Source organism: Saccostrea cucullata, unplaced genomic scaffold (assembly GCF_032062105.1).
Source record: "Saccostrea cucullata isolate Sc308-1 unplaced genomic scaffold, CSIRO_AGI_Scuc_v1 ctg301, whole genome shotgun sequence".
Classification (NCBI taxonomy): Eukaryota; Metazoa; Mollusca; class Bivalvia; order Ostreida; family Ostreidae; genus Saccostrea; species Saccostrea cuccullata.
In genome coordinates this window covers 40244-60814 of record NW_026923980.1, presented here as the reverse complement: position 1 = coordinate 60814, position 20571 = coordinate 40244, and the positions used below count along the sequence as shown (strand labels likewise).

Here is a 20571-nt window from a genome sequence, read left to right as displayed (position 1 = left end):
CAAAATTGGGAGAAGAGCAAACAAGGACCTCTATAAAAAATAGGGGTCTGGTTCCATAGAGGAGTGAGTATCCCCTATCCACTGGCCATAACCGCCATGTATTTAATCATTTGCATTGCAATCAATTCATATAATGCTCACAAATGAAATTTTATTTTCTACAGAAAAAGGAAATATATTTATAAACTAAAACATGGGACGTCGAAAAAGAAGACGATCGTTAGATCGTAGACCATTTGAACCAAAACGACGGCGAGTGAGAAGTCCATTTGATTTTCGAGGTTATGCACAGTACGTATCTGAAGAAACTCAAAACGGAAGTGATGACGAGATCGGTCCCGTGAATTCCATGGATATAAGCGGCGAACCGGAAGGGGAAGAAAAGTTGCCAGTGGAATTGGAAAATGTAGAAAAAATGCTTGATGTACCAACATTGGAAGAACCTGACATCAAACATATTGTATGCATGCTGACAACCGCTCTAGGCAGTGATCCAAACAGCATTTGCTCACTTTTAAAAGATAAGGACTTTTTCCGTAGACATGATGTGTTGAGTCTACTTACTGAAAAATTGACGTCAGAATGTTGTGATTCAGAAGAATGGCTCGAAAATATAGTAAAACTTGTACTTTTAATTACAAAACAAAAAGATATCAAAACAAAGTACACAAAAACCATACTAGGACTGCTCTCTCAAATAAAATGTATCAGTGATGACACTATGGTCAAGGACCAGATACGAGAAGTTATTAATACACTGAACGTTAGAGAAAAACTAGAAAAGCTCAAAGAAGATGGTGATACCCCGCTTATTCTTTCTAAAGAAATAAAAGACGAGCTGCAAAAATTAGTTAATTGGCCAATTTTACCATCAGCACAGATGATTCGCCAGAATGAATCACTCCCGATATTACCCCGCGACTTAAAATTGCCTTACAAAAGTCCCGCCCATTATCTGATAGACCAGTTCAGCCTGTTTTTAGAAGATTTTATCGGTCCCCTGCGCCGGGGGATCCGGAATTATATGGAATATGTCAACTCGAAAGAAAAACAGGGAAGGTTCAAAGACGATAACGTACGCGTCTACAAAAGAATACGTCTCCTTGATAACAAATGTGTTCCCGGAGCAGGTGTTGGTCTAGAGGTGCAGTTTGACAAGGAGATGTATAAGAAGATTCGTTGGGAGAGTTGCAATTTCTTGCAATACGGCAATGTCGTTTGTTTAACCTATGATGATTGTTCACATTTAGTGTACGCATTAATTGCAAATCGTGATCTAAAACAACTAACAGAAGGCAGAGTGTTGCTGAAAATTTTAAACGAGGACGCGATTGACGATCTACGAAATGTCCAAGAATGTCGTCTCGTTATGATAGAAAGTAAATCCTTCTATATGGTTTACGATCACACATTGAAGTCTCTGAAGACTCTTGCATCTGCAATGCTAGAGAAAAATGAAAACATACCGTTTGCAAAGTATTTGGTTTATTTAAAACAGGACGTTTTGGAACCTCTTTACACACGCAAAAAAAATTTTGACGTGAGACTAGCAGACTTTGGATGTCTATTGCAAAATGGAGAGCAAATATCAAAAACGATGTATAAGAAGGTTCCTATTCTTAATGTTGATAAATGGCCAACAGCAGAGGTATTAGGATTCAACAAAGATCAATATGAGGCGCTCAAAAAATGTCTGACAAAGAGAATTGGTATACTTCAAGGGCCGCCTGGGACGGGGAAAACCTGGATGGGATTGCGAATAATGGAATTCTTACTTTGCAACAAAAGGAAATTTGAAAAAAGCGACAGTCGACCTATATTGCTTCTCAGTCACACTAATCATGCACTTGATCAGTTTTTTGAGAAATTACTTAATTCAGAGAACCTCCGTTTTCTGTTTATAAGGAAGGAGCGGCCATTTGTAAGAGTAGGCGGTAGATGTGTAAACGAACGAGTTCAAAAGTTTATGCTGAAAGAACACAGAAAACAAGAGCGATACTGGAGTAAAAACAGACGGCATGTACAAAATTCTACTAAATGTGTCAAGTACATTGATACGTTTCTTTCCTATTTACAGAAAAGTATAGTATCAACGAAGTGTTTGGAGACTGAAAACATAATATCCCCTCAACATGTTTGGTCACTAGAAAGAAATTTTAGATTTCATGAGAAGTCTGTTCCATGTAAAGAAGCTATTATTATTGCTTGGCTACGCATACCTGATGCAGCGATGTACTCCCGTTTCCACGTGAGCAATGCGCAAAGTGAAACTGGAACAGAAATAGATGACTTATTTTTGCAAGAAAATCAAAAAAGGATTCTTGGTGATGATGATGATGATTTTGAGAAAGAAATATTACACGCCATTCGTCCTTCTTTTGTCTTTGCAGATGAACATCTTATTCCAAACAATGTGAAAACAAATGGAATAATATTTTACACTGACACTTTCTACAAGATCTTCCGAAATGTTTGCATTTATCAGGATTTTTGGAACCAAGTGCCTTATGAACAACGCAGAAAAATGTTGTCATATGTTCAACAAAATCTACGCCACCAGGATACTATGCCAATTCATAATGTAAACCGCATTCGTAACGTATGGAGGCTAAGTCTTAGCGAACGCTGGAAACTTTATAGGTTTTGGATTCACGGTTTAACAATAAAATTTCAAAATCAAAGGGCGAATTTAATTTCTCATTTTAGCAGGAAAAGTCAAGATGATCACCAGGAACGCTTTAGACGTGATCTTTCTATTCTGACCTCCTGCCAAATGATAGGAATGACCACGACTGGCGCAGCGTCAAATATGGAACTTCTGAGAGAGATTCGACCACGGATTGTTGTAGTGGAAGAAGCGGCTCAAGTTCACGAGCAGCACATTCTCGGCTGCTTAACGAAAGATCTACAGCATTTGATTCTGATCGGTGACCACCAACAACTTCGTCCAACAATGAACAACTATGATCTTAGATGTCAATATAAAACAGATGTTTCTCTGATGGAACGACTCGTCATGAATGGATTTCCTTTCCAATGCTTGACAGAACAACATCGGATGAGGCCAGAAATATCTTGCATGTTGACCCCTACAATTTATCCATCTCTTCAAGACCATTCGACTGTTCTAGAATACCAGAATGTTAAAGGGATGAAACATAACATATTTTTCTTTGATCATCAAAATCCAGAAAGCCAATCAAACTATTCTACAAGTTACACAAATGACTTTGAAGTTGAAATGATAGCCAACTTGTACAAATATCTTATTTTGCAGGGTTATTCAAACTCCGATATAACAATTTTATCAGCCTATAATGATCAAGTAAGAAAGATAAGAACAAGAGTCTCTGAAATTTCACAACAATTAGTGCTAGGAAGGAAGATCACAGACCAAAGAGTGCATATCACTGCTGTTGATAACTTCCAAGGAGAGGAGAATAAAATAATTTTGTTATCGCTTGTTCGTAGCAATGAGGATTGCAAATTAGGTCATCTAGGAGACCCACAAAGAATCTGTGTTTCGCTTTCAAGAGCTAAGGAAGGATTTTATGCTTTTGGAAACTTTCAAATGTTGTATAAACGCAGTAATGATCTGTGGATGAAAATAATCTCAAAGGCAACAGAAAAAGATGTGCTCGGGAAAAGCTTATCATTAGTTTGTAACAATCACCCCCAAAAGATCACCAGCATTTCATCTCCAGATGATTTTGAGAATGTGAAAGACGGCGGGTGTGATGAACCTTGCGCTACTCTTCTTCAATGTGGACATGTGTGTGAAAGAAAGTGTCATGCAGATGACTCAATCCATGACCTCCCATGTCAAAAGGCGTGTTTAAGAAAATGGTGTGACCATGGGCATCTGTGCCAGAGAAAATGCTTTAAAGAATGCGGGCCATGCATGGAAAAAGTAAAAAAGAAGTATTCTACTTGCGAACATGAAGTACGTGTTCCTTGCTCAGAGGATCTAAGCGATCATCCTTGTCCGGCAAAATGCACGAGACAGCGTGATTGTGGTCATCCCTGTACATTGAGATGCAGTCAAATCTGTAATCAACATCCATGTCAAGATTTGGTGCAAGTTACACACCCAGCCTGCGGTCATGAATCATTGATAAAATGTTCTGCAAAGGAGAGTTTTCTCTGTCAGAAGGAATGTAGGGAAACGCTTCCTTGTGATCATTTATGTAAGGGTACCTGCCACAGTTGTTCAAATGGAAGATTACATATACCTTGTAAACAAGTATGCTCGCGAGATCTTATATGTGGGCATAATTGTAATACAGGTCATCTTTGTTCGAGTATGTGTCCACCTTGTTACAAAAAATGCGAAAGATTATGTAAACATAGGGAAGGATGTCCTCGTTTGTGTGGTAAAATCTGTGAACCTTGCATGGAGCCATGCAATTGGAATTGCGATAGGAAATGTAAAAACTCATTCATATGTTCTAAACAGTGCTTTGAAGACTGTGAAAGGCCTCCCTGCAACAACCGTTGCAAAAGGACTTTAAAAGATTGCAATTTTCGACACAGGTGCGCCGGAGTGTGTGGTGAGATATGCCCAAGCTTCTGCAAAAGATGCAACAAGGATCAACTACAAAAAATGTTTCCTGAAGCGAAAAGAAACGATGAAACCCTTTTCATCGAGCTCGTAGACTGTGGACACATATTTGAGCTGGAAACCATGGATAAACATATGCAGTCTGAGTATACTGATGAGCCTAATAACGATAGACAAGTTGTTTTGAAAATGTGTCCGAAATGTTTCACTCCTATTAAGAGAAGCAATAGGTACAGAAATGTCAACAAACAAATATTTCGTGACATTGAAGAAGTAAAACGAGAAATTGAAGAAGAAAAAGCCAATTTGTTCTACAATAGCTTTTGGATCAATCAATCAATTCAAGAGAGGAAAAGACTTATTCCGAGCCATCTTAGAAAATGCATTGAGAAACGGATGCCCCAAAACTGTGAAAATATTTTTGTCAGAAAATTACTCAGGTATCTTATATTGAAAATAAGACCAAGAGTCAAAGAGCTTAAAAGAGCGCATAGAGAACTTCTTCCTGAAATGAAGGGAACATATCTAAGTATGGTAAAGTGGATTGGTAAACACACTGACATAGTTTTTACAGATCATGAACTTAAGCAATTCGCAAATGAGGTGGAGAGATACTTGTTATATTTAGATTTGGTTATAATGAAATGTGAATTGGAAAAAAATAATGACATGACTAACATTACTGAGAGTGACAAGGAACTTCTTGAGTTCCATATAACCAGACTGAGATGCCCAGCTAGGAGTACCTTTGAACCTGAAGACGTTATAAAGGCTACGGCTGCGTTCGATGAACTTAGGAGAAAAGAGCCGACTTCCTGTTCCTGGATTTCTGACGATAAACGAAGAATCAGTTTAAAAAATGTGGCGTGCACAAAGCAAGGCCAGTGGTACAAATGTACTAATGGTAAGTTTATTGGTCATTCTTTTGGCAGTAAGTAACCTTTCTTCTTTATTAAATACAATTATTATAGAAACCAGTGAACTAACCACCTACTGAATGAGTCGTTGTCTGCTATATCGTAACAGGTCATTTCTACAGCATTGGTTTTTTCGTCGATACCGGTGACGAATCGCAGCAGTGTCCAGAATGTAGGTCATCGATAAAGAACTCTAATAGAAGTAGTGACGACGAGGACAATGACGGTGAAGAGGACTGTGAACCACGAAGTTTTCACCCTTCGACCCCGCCCCAAGACAAGGGGAATGTTTCTTAAACCACAGCGATGATTGTCTAATTTCAGATCAACGACAAAAATCGTTGAAGATTTAATTTTATTTAACTAAAATCCATCCATAATACGATTTTGGTCTTTACTTTTCGATGACATACTCATGTGATTATAATTGTATGAATTAAGAAAAACTTTATCAAGTTGCAATTCCATGATGACTGCAAAGTTATCATGGAATCAGTTATTTTCTCTCTGAATTGTAAACTTTATATCAGTTGGAATTGATATTGTGTGTGTGTGTTTTTTATATTGATTTCAATAAATATGAAATTACGAAATTGGTATTACTTTAGCTACTCGGTATTCAAATAGGTGAAAATAAAGAAGAGTACTCGATGAAATATGGAGATATATAATGTGCAATTTCCATGTTCAACTGTCCAATCAAAAAGATAAAAATCAGGAGCAGAGCAGTCACGGACATCTTAAACATCAGAATGAGATGAATCAGGTGTCAGGATGGGGTGAGCATACCCTGTCGACCGGTCATATGGTCCTAGTCATAATCGGGGAAAACGGTAAAATCCGTAGATAATGAAGTGTGTGAATGATTTTCAAACAACAGTCATAAGTACGCCAGTTAGCATTTCACTAAATGAAAAATTTTATTTGTATCGACCATGATAGAACTTTATGGGCAGCGAAAAGGGCAAAAATTACCATATTGAGAAAACAAACAAATATTTTAATTTCAATGACCATAAAAACTTAACAAATGATATACAATGCATAATCAACAGACCTTTTCGCAGAACAAATATACATTAAAGCAAAACCAACGACCACGTACGTAATGAACATATATGAATGCAAAACCAACGATCATCTTTGCAGAACAAACGTAAATAAAAACACGACAAACGAAAAAAACTTAACAATCTTGCACGCGGTAAAACTAGTCTTCCCGACACCCGGCTCCAGACGGTCCCGGATTTTCTTTTTCTTTCTTCTTTTTTTTTTTTTTTGGCGATTTCTTTTTTATCGGTGCACAGAAACTCCTCAAACTCTGAGGCACATATTCTTTTAAATGAATTCAATGATATGTAAAAACTTAAACAAATTTGCATATTTTTTACTGAATCAGCAGTATCACCTGCCAAAAAGCGGTAAATGTAGTACTCCGTTATAAATATGAAAACCAAAAACGGACATCGATACAGCTAGACGTAAGGTGTCGTAGATATTCTATCAAATCAAAGTACTGAGGGATCATATGAGATGACTTAGGTCACGTGATTCCATTCAACCAATCAGTGCTTAGTGTAACGCGATTCCAAACAAGACACGTTATATTTTCGACAAGGATTTTCAGTCAATTTTGGATTGTTTATAGTGTTTATCGAACTGATATTGCTGTATTTTCAGCTATAGCAATACGAAGTTTTTGTTTATTTTGACACGTTTTTGTTTATTTTGACACTTCGTGTCATTCACCTTCGTTTGCTTGTGTTTTGGGTCAAAATCTTTGACCCTTAACGAGTGCATTGTTTACAAACAATGGCGAACTTGGCCAATGAACCTAATCGTTTGAATAGCGATGCTGTCTTCGACAGTTTGGTTGCGGGAGTTCAATCCCATAATGACAGAAATCAATTCTTGTCCATTGTTGTGCCTGAAGCTGCAAGAGAAGAAACAGTTCAAACTGTTCAGAGTGATTGTGTAGTGGGCGGAGCTTCGCCTGCTTTCCCGCCATCGATGTTGATGGACGCCCAGAAGACCCAGAATGCTCTGCGCCAAACAAATATGGCTGCGCCCATGGACGAAGACGATGATGATGATCATGTGCAATGGAAAAAACTGTTTTTTCAAAACCAAAGTATACTTAATCATCTCATGCGGCAAAGACCATTGGTTAATACCACAGAACAGCCTGTTTCTAAGAAACGCAAGGCACGTATTACCATTCTGACATAAAACAATAATTTCAGCAGTAATTGTGCAGCTAAAAAATTTCATAATTAAAATAGAAAGGCAATATTCAAAACAATATTATAAATAAAATCAGGTTAAAAACTCTGTTATTGAGAGATCTAACACTGCAAGATAATATGATGTAGTTTACATGGATAATTGTGTTTTCAGGTCGCAAATGAGCCTGATGAACTAACGTCGGACAATGATGACGAAGAAACTCTTGATGACCTGATATCCAAAGTGCAAAAGGATAAAGACGAGGACAAGGATGAAGAGGATTTCTTAGAATCATTAGAAGAGTTTATGGTAAAAGATGACAAAACAGGACCAGCTCTAAGTGCTGAGTTAGCAAAAGTTATCAACACAAATTTCCAAGTAAGACCATCTGAAGACAAGGCAAAAAATTTGTGTGAAAAACACAACAGACCCGAAAACTGCTCTAACATGACGGTGCCCCGTATCAATGAAGAAATATGGCCATCGTTAAAGAAAAAGGCGCAGTCAATAGATTTTAAAATCCAGAAATCCCAAACAATTGTGTTAAAAGCTTTGAGCCCCGCTTGCAGACTTTTAGACAAATTGATTTCGGCAAGAAAATCAAAAACATCGGAAGTCACAGATATGAAGGAATGCCTTGAACTAGCACAAGATACAGTAAAACTGTTGCAATTAGCTTTTACAGATTTATCTCACAAACGGAGATATTTAATCCGGCCAGAATTGAAACAGAGTTATAAACCTCTGTGCAATGATTCGAACAAGGTCACAGAATTCCTCTTCGGCGACAACGTAGATGAAAAGATCAAGAAAATTGATACCTCGAAGAAAGTGAGCAAAAAACTCCAAGGATACAGTTTTCAAGGGTCATCTGCAGGAAAAAATCAGGGAAGCCATCAGAAATCTTATGGATCTGGCTACAGATTTAGTGGAAAACCCCAGACACATGGCACCTACTCCCATTCCTACAAATATGACCAAAACAACAATGGGTCTTTTTTAGGGAAAGGCAGGGGCAGGAGACCACCTCAAACCCAACAGAAGTAGACAATTCTACTCAACCAACAATCACAGACATAGCTCATCTTGACCATTCTGTAAGTACAGTTAATAGTGAGGAAAAATGCAACATTCTTGAAAAATTTCATAATACACCTGATAATTTCTATGGTGGAAAAATTTGTTCTTATTTTGACAAATGGAAGGAGTTAACATCAGATAGGAAAATTCTTAAAACTGTACTAGGATATCAACTTGACTTAATACAGTCTCCTTTGCAAGATAGGGTTCCTCATCAAATAAGGTTCTCTCCAGAAGAAATGATTGTCATTGATACAGAAATTCAAAAACTCCTTGACAAAAAAGTGATTGAAAAGACAGAAAGAATGGAAAATGACTTCATTTCAAACATTTTCACTAGGAAAAAACATGATGGAACTTTTAGATTAATTCTAAATTTACAAGATTTGAACAAGGATGTTGAATATCACCACTTCAAAATGGAAACAATAAAAAGTGCTTTGTGTTTAGTAAAGCAAGATTGTTGGTTGGCCTCGGTAGACTTAAAAGATGCCTACTATTCTGTACCAATATATTCCGCAGACAGAAAATTCTTAAAATTCATATGGAGAAATCAGTGTTTTCAATACACTTCTTTACCTAATGGATTATCTTCTGCCCCACGTGTGTTTACAAAACTTTTAAAACCAGTTTTTAGTACATTGAGAAAACAAGGATTTGAAAGTGTACCATATATAGATGACATTTTACTGTTAGGTGATAGTTTTGAACATTGTGCTCAAAATATAGGAAGTACATCAACATTACTTGACAATTTAGGATTTACTATTCATCCTACCAAATCTGTTGTTGAGCCTGTGCAAGAAATAGCATTTTTAGGATTTCTCATAAATTCTAAGAAAATGATCGTTTCTTTATTGCAAGACAAAGCAAAAGATATAAAGGATCTAGGGTCTAAATTAATTATCAAACATGAAATCCAGATAAGAGAGTTGGCGCAGCTTATTGGGAAAATGGTTGCAGCTTCACCAGCTGTCCAACATGCACCTCTACGATACAGAAATCTTGAAATTTTCAAAGATAATATGTTACGACAAAATAGAGGAGATTTTGACAAAAAGATTCTTTTGACCGTTGAATCTATTAAGGACATTTCATGGTGGTGTGATAATATTTGCACAAGTTCAAAGGCCATCCTAATTCCTACTGTAGACATTATTTTAGAAACAGATAGTTCTCAAAAAGGATGGGGAGGTTGTGAAATCAAGTCTGGCAAGAAGACTGGTGGAAATTGGTCAAATGAAGAAAAGCTTTATCACATTAACTATCTAGAACTTAAAGCGGTGTTTCTGAGCATTAAGACATTTTGTAGCACATCAGAAAACACACATATACAAGTTAGATTGGACAACATGGTGGTTATGCATTATATAAACAACATGGGGGGCAGAATTCCTGAACTCAATTTGTTAGCTAGGGATATCTGGTTTTGGTGTATAGCAAGAAACATTTGGATAAGCGCCTCTCATATTCCTGGCATTGACAATGTAGAGGCAGATAGACTGTCACGCACTATCAATGATGATTTAGAGTGGAAACTGAACGAGACTGTTTTTGACAGTATATGTCAAATATTTAACTTAAAAAATGGAATTGACTTGTTTGCATCCAGATTAAATCATCAACTTGATAGATATGTGTCTTTTCTCCCAGACCCCGAAGCTATTGGTGTTGATGCATTTTCTTTTCCTTGGAAAAATGACAAATTTTATATTTTTCCTCCTTTCAGTATGCTGGGGAAAGTATTGCAGAAAATTCAGCAGGACAAAACAAATGCAGTAGTAATAGCACCACTGTGGCCCACACAAGCGTGGTTTCCAGCACTTCTGAAAATGATTTATCTGCAACCTTACCTTCTGAACAACAAAAACATCCTTACAATGCCAACAGATCCGAACAGACAACACAGGATTCCAAAGCTGAAGATGGGATGTTTTCCGTTGTCCGGAAACTTCTTCAGGACAGAGGAATATCGGAAGAGCTTGCTGTGGTCATTTTCAACTCCTGGAGGAAATCTTCTCAAAGATAATACTGGAGTTATATCAAACGATGGTTGCAATTTTGTGATTCAGGAAAAATTGATTCATTTAATCCAACTGTAAATAATTTTCTTTGTTTTTTACAAACTTTGTTTGACCAAAAATTGTCATATAGTGCAATCAATACAGCAAGATCTGCTGTCTCATCATTACTTTCACTGTGTGGTAAAGAAAATTTTGGATCTCATACTCTAATTAAAAGATATTTAAAAGGTGTTTTTGTCAAACGACCAACATTACCAAAGTATAGCTGCACATGGGATGTGTCAATAGTTATAAATTATTTGAAAACATTATTTCCATTTTCAGAATTGTCTTTGAAACTTCTGTCATGTAAAACTCTTATGTTATTAGCTTTATTGACTGGTCAAAGAGGTCAAACATTACATTTGTTAACTGTTGATGATGTAGTTGTAGGAAATGATTATGTAGAAATTAGATATAGTTCTTTGTTAAAAACTTCCAAACCAGGAAAGCATGTAAATAATGTTAAGTTTCCAATGTATGTAGAAAAGGAATTGTGTATTGTGAGGACACTATGTGAGTATTTAGAAAGAACAAAATTTATAAGACAAGATAAGAAATTGTTTGTCAGTACTATGAAACCTCATAAGGGTGTTAGCAGAGATACCATAAGTAGATGGATACGTGATACAATGGAAATGTCGGGGATAGACATATCTAAGTTTTGCCCACATTCAACACGGGCAGCTGCTACTAGTGCCGCTCATAAAGCAGGAGTACCAATAGACATTATCATGGAGAAAGCTGGCTGGTCGAACGCTAGTACTTTTCAAAGGTTTTATAACAAACCGATACAGACATCTGCACAGTTTAATGAAAGTATTTTAAAAAGTGTTACTTGATTAAATTCGATATGAAGAATGTAAATAAATGGAATGTTCTTTAGTTCTACTCTTAATTTTATTTATTTATGCATAGACAAATACATCAGCTCTGAAATCTCATATGATCCCTCAGTACTTTGATTTGATAGAATTCTTAAATTAAACGAATATAACTTGTTAGATGAAGTTTGATTGTAATTCTATCAAATCAAATAGTACTGAGGGATCAGATGCCCGCCACAATTTTAATGTATTATCATTAGTAAATAATAAACCCACCCTTGGCAGGGATTTATCAAGGCTGTTTTTACTACCGGTAAACGGTACCTTTCCCCTCTTGAAAAAGTTGAAAAATTCCCCTTTTTCAGATAGAAAATTCTCCGATGAAACGGAGAATATTTAAAACATCGTACTGAGATTTTCCGTTTTTGTCCGATTGAAGTTTAACAGCATATCCTAATTCACCATCCTAGTCATTCAAACGCTTTTAAAAGAGAGAGTAGATTATTCAAGCTTCTATTTGATATTGAATCGGTAAACACATGTGCCATGTCCATGATGTCAAAATATACGTATGCGATTGCAGAGTTAAGAAAAGTGTAGATGAGTAAGATGGAGCTTAAATCACTATGAATCGGAAGAATGGAGTAACAACAAATACAATGTTAGTAGTGAAACATGAAAAACGGAATTGATTTGTGAAATATATCGAGAGAAAAAATTAAATAAAGTACTGACCTAGTTTAAATTTTTTTTTCTGTTATTTAATATTTTGTCTCAAAAGTGAAGTTTTTGTGGCCTTTGTAAAGGTCTACAAATGACCCTTAGAAGCTCTAAGAATGCAGGATTTTGCTCCATTTATTTAAAAATTTTCCGGGGGAGCATGCCCCCGGACCCCCTAGAATACTCGCGCCTTCGGCGCTCAAATCGAGCCTGCGGCTCTCATTTTTCCCCTTTACATATAAAACGGTAGTAAAACAAAATAGCTAGATAAATCCCTGCTTGGGCATTTAGGTTTCAGTAGATGTAATTGTCTATGGTATCTGAAGTCTGATTGGTTGAATGGAATCACGTGACCTAAGTCATCTCATCTGATCCCTCAGTACTATTTGATTTGATAGAATTACAATCAAACTTCATCTAACAAGTTATATTCGTTTAATTTAAGAATTAAAGGTGCATGGACACAGATTTGAAGTTAATATTTTCTGTATAATATTACGACTTATATATTTTGATAGCATTTCACACAAAAATATATTAAAAATCTTATTTCATCTAAAAGTTATTAAAAATTTATGACGGGTTTGATTGACACATCCCTGCACTCTCACAAATTTTAATTTTATTCTTAATACTTAGGAAAAGTGGCAATCTTGTTTCAATAACTTTAAGATGAAATATATACATTTGTGGTAACTCTCCATTATATAAACATACAGAGAGAAAATATCTTCAATTCTGTATGAAGTTTGTCAGAGGTCAGAGGTCAATACGTGACCTAATCACACGGCGCAATAATATCTACCGGTACATAAATATTATAAAATGACCTCTACTTGCTTTTCATGTATAAAAAATGAATAAGATAAGCAAGTAAAATGATAATTATTTTATTTTAAATGTAAACAAGTATTTCATACAGTTTTTGGGCTATCGATTCAACCTGTGTACATAGAGAAAACTAGGAGCATAGCGTTTGTTTACATTTTTCTTCACTTTTGTCAGCTGCACAGTCTCAACGTTCATCCATATTTTTTTGGATAGACCTTTGCTTAAATTTTCATGGTAAACTTTTATTTTATCTTTAAATTTTACTCACGATAAATGTGTAAATCTGTTGGATAATATCTTTGCAATCATGCCATGAACAGCTGCCAAACACCTCGGCGTTTTCGTAGTTCAATGTAAATTAAGATGTCGCCAGTGTCTCCGTGTTTATCAGTGTTTTACGATCAGTATGCCTTTAGTTACTGAAACCGTGGAATATTTTTTATCAAATTGCAAATTAACTGGCTCGGACAATTTTCTCAATCCATCGGATCCATCCATCCCTTTCCAGCGACCGAAATTCCTCCAACTTTTTATCATCAAACTTCGGACGTGTTTCTTGCGTCTTTTCAGCATCGATTATCATTTTTCACGAATAAAATATTCCCAGACAACAATCTGTTCACTATTACTGATCACAAGTAGCTTTTCACAAAATATTCCCTTCGAAATAGATTCCTTAGCCTTATGAATTCGAAGCGTAACCGCCATGCAAGCCGATTTACACCTTGCGTCATTTTTCAAAATCTACGACGGACGGTTAGTGCAATAACTTAAATTCGAAAATATTCAACTGTCTGTCTCAAATGTATATATAAGTAATAAATAACAAGTTTATAAACTTCAATGGGAATTGAAGTGGGTCGGTACGTGATCAAATCTTCTGAGAAGGCCTTCGGCCTTCACAGGATTTGATCACGTGACCGACCCACTTCCATTCCCCTTGAAGTTTATAAACTTGTTATTTATTTCTTAAATAAGATAAACTTCAAATCTGTGTCCATGTATGTTTAAAGATATTGAGAAGATATTTCTTCTCAAAAAGATGGAATTTGTATTTCAGTAGAAATTGGTGGTGTTAATAAAAAAAATGAACATTTGAATTCTATAAAAATTCATAACATCAAAATAATTTGATTTCAAAAAAGATTTTTATCAAAATTTTCATAAAAATACCTAAATCTAACATTGTAATTATGGTAAAACCATGCAAAATGAAGGTATTGCATTGTTATAAATTGAAGTAGCATCGTTTTTAAAGGAGGGGGCGACCAGAGAAAAAATTTCTATCTAGCTGAATTTTTTTTTTAAAAACTTGACAAGCAAAAACAAAAAGGAAACTAAAATGATATAGCCCAAACTCGGAAATCCTATTTCGTGTGTGTGAATGAGAGGGTGTTTGTGTGTGTGTGTGTGTGTGTGTGTGTGTGTGTGTGTGTGTGTGTGTGTGTGTGTGTGTGTGTGTGTGTGTGGAGGGGGGGGGGTGTTAGGATCAACTCCTTTCAGTACCAATTTTTTCTTAATATACATGTACTAAATAACCCTTTTTTGTCCTTATTCTTAAATTTGGCCCGCTTGGCGTATAGTATCGCGGGTTCGAATCCTACTGTGTGACGTGGGAACCGGTTAGACAGAATAAACCGAGGTCCCGTGTCGCAGGCCAGTAGGTGCTGGCACGAAAAAGATCCCTCACTTCTCAATGCCCCTGAGTGCTCAGTAAAGGACAAAAATAAGCTCTTCACCGACAAATACTGGCGTCTCCATATGAGTGAAAAAGACCCGAGAGCGACGTTAAACAACATACAGTGAAATCTATGGTTTGAAAAAAATGCCCAACCCCTTGATGCTGCGTGCCTGTATATTTGATGCATCGTTTGCCTCTTTTGAAACAAACTGATTAAGAGGAAACCCCCCACTAAAATGTTACAATTTAATTTGGTGTAATGAAGGATATGGAGATAACGAAGGGTATTCAATATCAAAGTTCATAAAACAATACAAAATAGGAGCAGAGCAAACACGGATCTCCAAAACATCAGAGGTGGGATCAGGTGCCATGGAGGAGTGAGCATCCCTGTCGCCCGGTCACTTACGCCATGTGCTCATTGTCATTATCGGGAAAATCTGTCGTCAATTCAGTGTAGAAATAATGCACTAACAATTAGTATGAAAAATGGCAGTCAGCATATGACTCAATGATAAATTGTATTTGCTGACAAGGTCATTGCATCTGCCATATAGAACTTACGAAATGATGACTTTAATCGAAACTGCTGATTTTCTTGTTTCGTCAACTTGTTTGTCAATAATTTAACTTATTTTAGAATTGTTCATACGTAGAGCATGCTCTTGCATATCTATGGAATCAACTGAGAGATATAAATTACGTATGCAGATGATAAAGGTATATCGCTGCATTAGTAAGGGAAGTTTACGATAGAAAATTAAGTTATATAGAGTCATCACGTTTATCATAGAGTTTGGTTGTTATTAGATTACCATTAAGTCTTTTTCAAGTAAAATATCCAAGTATGAAACAAATGTGTCAGACTCTGTGGTATCTCTTATCTCAAGCTCACCAGGATACTCAGTATATCGTATCGACATAGTCCTGAATGGAAATTACCATTGTTAATTGACAATACGTCGTCGATATATCTAAACAACGAGTTGAAGGCCACAACGAGTGTTTTCTTCTTTTCACGCATAAGATTTTGCACTAATTCTGCTTCATATGAATATAAGAAAAGGTCTGCCAATAACGGAGCGCAATTGGCACCCATGGGATTTCCAATAGATTGTTGGAATACCTGGTCTCCAAAAATCACATAGATATTGTCAATCATAAACTCAATATCTCTTTGATGTCAGCTTCAGAGTACTTTTGTGTGCAATCAGAATGTGTTTTAACAAAATAATTTTGCAAATGACCAATGACCAGTTGAGTAAATTTAAAGATTTCCATTTTTATTGAAAAAGCACCTGTCAATGATATATATTTTAAAAAGCCTACTTTGCCTATACCTATATCTAATTAACAGATAAATCACCAAAAAAACTTTTAGTGAGTAGTGAGCGCGCCGCGCCGCAATTTGGTAACTTTCCTACAATGCTAGCGCAAGGTATTTAAAAATCCTTAGCTTTAGCATCTTATTGACTTATATTGATGTTATGTTGAAAATTTATCACAAAATTAAACAGAAGTGGTTTCAGTATCGCTACAGATTCGTACCTTGGATCGCTTTGAACTTGAACAGGTAGGTAAATGAGAGTTATATCCCGTTTTGTTTTATATTTCATCAGTATTGAGGTCGAAAGTTTCGGTCGAATTTCCTCGAGAAAAATGTAACGTTATATCTGCAAAAACTCTTCCTATTTATCCTTGCTTTTGCCTGTTTCTGAACTTGTGTTTATTAACATGATAAAAGCTAGTGTATATTCACATCAGAGCGGGGGTGTAATTGCTTAGTGAGCATTATAGGCTCACAGACTTCTTGTTCTACCCTTGCCTTAATTAGTACAGAGGCCAGGGAAACATCTAGGCATACATTTATAATTGTTATCCTTTTAACAAATATTTTATTGCTTTGAACTATTCATAATTACATGTCTGTTGGCTATATAGTCACAATGGAAGATTCTAGACAAAATAACAGTTGAGATATCGTACTTATTAGGTCAGCGAAAACAGTGGACAAGGGTCACAGTGATAAATTAATACCAGATGAAGTGGTCCACGGATCTCTAGTGAATCTGTTCAGTAGATTCCACCAGTTTTATCAGCCTGGTCAGAGGGTGTGTCTGGAGACAGCATACAGAGCTCTGACTGACAGAGACCTCGCCCACATCGCCAGACACAACCTACAGGTCACAAGGGACCAGCTGGGCTTCACAATAGAGAGGGGACCAAGCACCGTCCCTCATGGGGGAACCGGGGTATTGGTTACCAGTGGACACGTGCCTCGGGGAACAGTAGTGTGTTTTTATCCAGGTATGAAATATATATCCAAGTCATGGAAAAATTGCATGCTTATGTGTCTGTCAATTTCATTGCCAGAGGTTAGGAATTTTATCTGTAAAATGTTATACTATTTAATTAAAAGTAAATTAAATGTACCTATAAATCATGCATGCATGCATGCAGTTGGCTCTTTTCTTAGAATTTGGCTCGTCTGGAAAGGAGTAGGGATTCTTCAAGTTCAACAATGCTAAAACTTTCATACACGTGATATTTATTTCCAGGAACAGTATACTATCCACATGAAGCGATTTTATTCCAGAGCATAGGCAATACATTCATATTCCGGTGTATAGATGGAGTACTGGTTGATGGAAATGACAGGTCTCTCTCCAAGATGATATTCAAGTAAGATCATTTATATCAACCAGAGTATTCCTGTCATTAATAAAATAATAAACATTAAAGGATCTCACATATAATTTTATCTTTTTCTTTTCCTAGGTCCTGTTCCCAGAGAGATAGACAGGGTCCATTTGATACATGTGACTGGTCGTGGATGACTGATTACCCCCAGAATCCTCTAGCTATAGGCCAGTACGTCAACAATCACAACAAAGGTATACCGGGTAAACAGAATCCTCTAGCTATAGGCCAGTACCTGTATCTTTGTAAAATTCTTGTTATTATGTTACAAATTTTGATAAGTCAGTACAGCAAAACTCGGTTATAACAAAGTCACTGGGACCTATGAAATTGCTTCGCTATATCCGTAATTCATTATAACCGTATAAGAAATTCATTAAATTTTTATAGCTGGGGATCCAAGATGACTGCGCTATATCTGTGAATTCACAATATCCGTGTTCGTACTAAATGAGTTTTACTGTATGCTTTTCACCTTGTTTCTGTAGAGTTCCCTGCTAACGTGGCCTACCAAGAGTATGATGTGCCTGTGGATTTTCCCTTTCACCTCAAACAGTTCATACCCAATGTTTTCTACTCCTCCCACATAATGGAAGACCATACAGCCTTAGAGAGGTTTGTGAAATGGTTATCTGAGTCACTCAGGTGACATATGTCTTTGTTTTCATCAGTTGTCTTGTGGGTGTTCTTGTACAAAGTAAGTTTGATTATAATGATGATTTAAATAATCAGACGGTTATATTGTATGTTGTTTACAGTTTTCTATTTACATTGGTACAGGAGGCTGAGGATGGTGGTTCTGGTGGCGGTCAGGGATATAAAGCCCGGGGAGGAACTCTTCTCTTCTTACTTCACCATCGTCCACTGAGGGGCTTCCAAACTCTGACAGCCACTTAACATCATCGTCCAGAGAGGGACCACCAAACGCCGTCATCCACTGAGAGGGGCCACCTTACACTGACATGGATAGGGCAGTAAAATAAAGCCATGTTAGTGAGATGGTATGAAGTCACTGAGGCTCCCATTAACATGGATCCAACACCTGAGCTAACTGATATAAAAGCAGTGAAGGGTCAACTCACATTGAACCACCCTGGAGCCCATCAGATGAGAAGTGGAACCACTTAGGAGGTTACTGAAATTAGAACTGTTAAAAGGACATCAATGACCTACCCATTCAGTTCATTGGAAGGAACCACAGGGGAAGTGGCTGAAATATATTACTCAGAAGACCATCAACATTAACTGACCCGTCAGAGCACATCAAGGAACCACTCAGGATACTGTTGAATTGGTACCACTGAGGTAGCCACCAACAAGGAACCTGCTGTAATGGAAACACTCAGGAGGCCACCAATTTTAATATCCCCACAGGCTAATGCTGAAATGAAACACTTCTAGGTTACTGATATGACAAGCATGTGACACTGCCACAAAATCACTTATAAAGTGACAGTGGCCGACAAATGACTCATAAAAAAGAAAAAGGATGTGATCTGATCAGCCAGTCAGACTGGGATGTGTGATGTGTAAACAGTCTAGAGAAATCACTATATTTACTTATAAATCATTAGGTACAAAGGTTAAGCCACAAAAAAAAAAACAGATGTAAAATTATTTTCATTAAAATTACATTTTTGATATGCTCTTTGCATTTGTTGTGTTGCAGTACACAATAATATGTTTAGTAGGGAGACATAACAAATAATCAAGTTTGAGAACCGTGAGGGATTGTGCCAAAGGGTGACAACCCTACTAAGACCTAATAGTTTGTGTTGTCTTCCTACTAAATACACTTATAATCTATAAATAATATGGTTTAATTATCCTGAAAAATGTTAATCTAATAAAGTATAATATATCAGACAACCCACTTCAAAAAGTTTAATTCTACTAGTCATCATGGTCATGTTTTTCAAAATATCTCGACAAATATGGTAATTATGTACCAGGGTCATCTCGCAATTACATTAATTTTCTCAGCAAAAGGGAGACAACCCTCAGCCCTGATAAAAAATTTTATCCAACCAAAAACCATGGGAGAGTGTATATTTATGTACAACAAAACTCGTTTAGTATGAACACGGAAATTGTGAATTTACGGATGTAGCAAAGTCATCTTGGATCACCAGCTATATAAATTAAGGGACTCCGATTCTCAGCCAGGAAGGATAACTCTTTAATTTATAATTTCATTCAAAAAGTCTCAAAATCAAGCTTGAAAATTAAGATTTTTCATGCAACAATTTTCATTATATACCTCTCAATGTCCTTCAATGTGCTTTGAAGTTTCCAGAAATTTCTAATTGAAAGTCGAAATTTTTACCCCCTAAAAGCATTTTAAAATTACATATATCAAGAAATTGATGTTCATTTTTATCTAATCATAGATATCAATGTTTATTAACATGATATTAAATAAGAAGTGATTTATTGAGCTTTGCAATGACAGGAGAATCGTTATACACTTTGCATTGTAAAATGATCGAAGTAAATAGAAGAAATTATTAAAGTACCTTATTTGTAAAAAAAAAAACATGTCCAATTTCTTCAAAAGCCTGGATACCTATGATTTTTATTTTCAAAATGTGTTAATTGATCAAAAAAAATGCATAGCAGGTGTTTTTATTTGCGATTCCTGAAAATATATTTGAGATTTACTAATTTTCTCTATATAATATGATTAATTTGAAAGATGAAGTTTGAAGAATTATCATGGGTTAAAACACATTACTTCGAAAATTCAGAGACATTTATGTGATCATTTTCACTTAGTCAATGCTTAATTTTCAGAACCTGAGGATAGGAGTACCTTAATTAAATTTCCCATATGGTTATAATGAATTACAGATATAGCGAACTAGTTTCATAGGTCCCAGTGACTTCGTTATAACTGAGTTTTGCTGTACACACAGAAATGTTTATGTCCCTTTATCAACAGTATGCTTCCCACTATGTTTTAATT

At 36.1% G+C, this 20571-nt stretch overlaps 3 protein-coding genes across 3 annotated transcripts; all 3 read left to right on the top strand.

The window, feature by feature from the left end:
- LOC134265387 (NFX1-type zinc finger-containing protein 1-like) lies at positions 1-5919 on the top strand. The gene is made up of 2 exons (XM_062747598.1): positions 1-5465; positions 5588-5919. The coding sequence occupies exons 1-2, from the start codon at positions 194-196 to the stop codon at positions 5773-5775; spliced, it is 5460 nt and encodes a 1819-aa protein (XP_062603582.1). The 5' UTR covers positions 1-193; the 3' UTR covers positions 5776-5919.
- Positions 5920-9737: 3818 nt separating this feature from the next.
- LOC134265379 (uncharacterized) lies at positions 9738-10886 on the top strand. The gene has a single exon (XM_062747592.1). It carries the CDS (start codon positions 9738-9740, stop codon positions 10884-10886), a length of 1149 nt encoding a protein of 382 aa, XP_062603576.1.
- Positions 10887-16385: 5499 nt separating this feature from the next.
- Positions 16386-19192, top strand: LOC134265381 (SET domain-containing protein 9-like). The gene is made up of 6 exons (XM_062747594.1): positions 16386-16479; positions 16900-17213; positions 17465-17588; positions 17685-17800; positions 18095-18221; positions 18387-19192. Exons 1-6 carry the CDS (start codon positions 16394-16396, stop codon positions 18472-18474), a joined length of 855 nt encoding a protein of 284 aa, XP_062603578.1. The 5' UTR covers positions 16386-16393; the 3' UTR covers positions 18475-19192.
- The last annotated feature ends 1379 nt before the right edge of the window (positions 19193-20571 follow it).